The sequence below is a fragment of the Triticum aestivum genome, chromosome 4A, assembly GCF_018294505.1.
Source record: "Triticum aestivum cultivar Chinese Spring chromosome 4A, IWGSC CS RefSeq v2.1, whole genome shotgun sequence".
In the NCBI taxonomy this organism is placed as follows: domain Eukaryota; kingdom Viridiplantae; phylum Streptophyta; class Magnoliopsida; order Poales; family Poaceae; genus Triticum; species Triticum aestivum.
Genome location: NC_057803.1, coordinates 455591373 through 455593205, shown reverse-complemented (window position 1 = coordinate 455593205; position 1833 = coordinate 455591373). Strand labels below are relative to the sequence as shown.

General features: G+C 47.8%; 1 protein-coding gene across 1 annotated transcript; it reads right to left on the bottom strand.

The window, feature by feature from the left end:
* Positions 1-564: 564 nt before the first annotated feature.
* LOC123086333 (oxalate oxidase 1) lies at positions 565-1631 on the bottom strand. The gene has a single exon (XM_044508084.1). It carries the CDS (start codon positions 1482-1484, stop codon positions 813-815), a length of 672 nt encoding a protein of 223 aa, XP_044364019.1. The 5' UTR covers positions 1485-1631; the 3' UTR covers positions 565-812.
* Positions 1632-1833: the final 202 nt, after the last annotated feature.

The following is a 1833-nucleotide window of genomic DNA, read 5'->3' as shown; positions in this document are numbered from 1 at the left end:
ATAAAAGCACGCCAAAAAGCCCTCTGGCCCCAGTTCCTTGTTCGAGAAATTGGGATTTTTCACTATGAAACAATAAAAAGGAAGAGGTGGATGCATTTACTTTTTGGGTTGTTGTTAAAATTTATCTTCTTTCAAAGTGTTGCATTACGTTTTTACTCTCGTTCAGAAGTGTATCGTAATGGTTTGTTGTGTATCGCCGTTTATCAACAAATCTAATCTAAAACAAGTGTATTTTATTATTGGTACATACTGAGATAGGATGATACACTGAAACAAGAAAAAGAAGCCCGAATCATTATGACACAAGATCAATTTGACAACAACCAAAAAAGTAGCCTGAATCTCAAAGCAACAACGGATGATGGATCCATATATATGGGATACCTGTGCATGGTAGAAAAAACCCACTACATTGTCTAGATTGCTACAATGCATTGAACATTTTGACAATATATTCCCGTAACTTGAGAACATGTTATATAAATTGTTTGAAGATTGTGCACCACGCCGTGGCGACGTAAACTTGAGAGCATGTTTGACTTATAAAAGGGCAACATGACAAAATTGCAAAAAAGATAATTATATATTTTGCTCAATGAAAAGAACAAAGACCACAATAAAAAGTAGTACATTTCAATTCCTCATATCGGTTCTGAAGGCTGAACTGCGAGGCTAACTTATTCAATTTTATTACAACTGCATGGAGCTTAACCAGAAGCTTGAATACATGTCTTCTGTGGAGAATTATTAAATTTCGCTAGCATGCATATATGGAATTATGTATTGATCATTTCAGGGCTGGCTCCCAGGAATTAGGACCCGCTAGCGAACTTGGACTTGAGAAGTTCGACGACCCCGGCCTCCACCCGAAGCGCCTTGGTGAGCACCGGCGTGGGGATTGGTGGGTTGGAGCCAAAGAGCGTGAGTGGCACGAAGACAATGCCCGGGTTCTGGCTGTTGAAGGATACGACCATGGAGGCCTTCGTCTTGCCGACGCTGAACTGGAAGTGCATGAGCCCGCGTGGGATGAGGAACGTCTCTCCAGCGCGCACCACCCTGGGGTAGAGCTTGTTCCCGGAGTCGAGACTGCCAAGGATACCAACGAGGAGCTCACCTTTCATCACGATGCCAATCTCGGTGGCGCGCGGGTGGACGTGCGGCGGGTTGGTGCCTCCCGGCGCAAAGTCCACACGGTTCATGGACACGCCCAGCGTGTTCGTACCGGGCCACTCAGCCACGTCGAGCTCCGTCACAGCGGAGCCGTTCGGGGTGGACGTGTTGCCGGCCTTGGCCAGCTTGGAAGAGAAGAGGAAGTCGTCGCCGGCCTCCGACATGGGCTTGCATGGGTGGCCGTTCACTGAGACCGTCTTGCCGTCAAGGTCGGCCACACAAAAGTCCTGGAGAGGGTCAGGGTCGGTGGCCAGGACAGCCGGAGCAAGGAGGAGCATGGTGAACATGCCAGCTATGAGTTTGGAGCACCCCATTGCTTGCTAGGGAACAAGCTTAGGTAGGACTGATCAGCTAGAGTCTGTTGATCGAGAGTGTCCAAGGCACTGGTGGTTCCAACTATGCTGTGGTGGATGAGTTAGCAATGAGGCATATGGAGTCCTTTATATAGGGCCTGGATGCATGTGCATGTGTATGCATGGTGCTCGCTATGCATGTCTTCACCGCCTGCATGTGCCGCATGTGGGAACACTGGAAGCAGAGTTATTTTGCTGAGGTTATTGATATTATTGGCGTCGAGATCTCAACTTGTGATGAAAATGGAGATGGCCCAAGGTCAGAAGTCAAGGCCATACCGGCTGCTAAGGAAAATGGGACCTACGAACA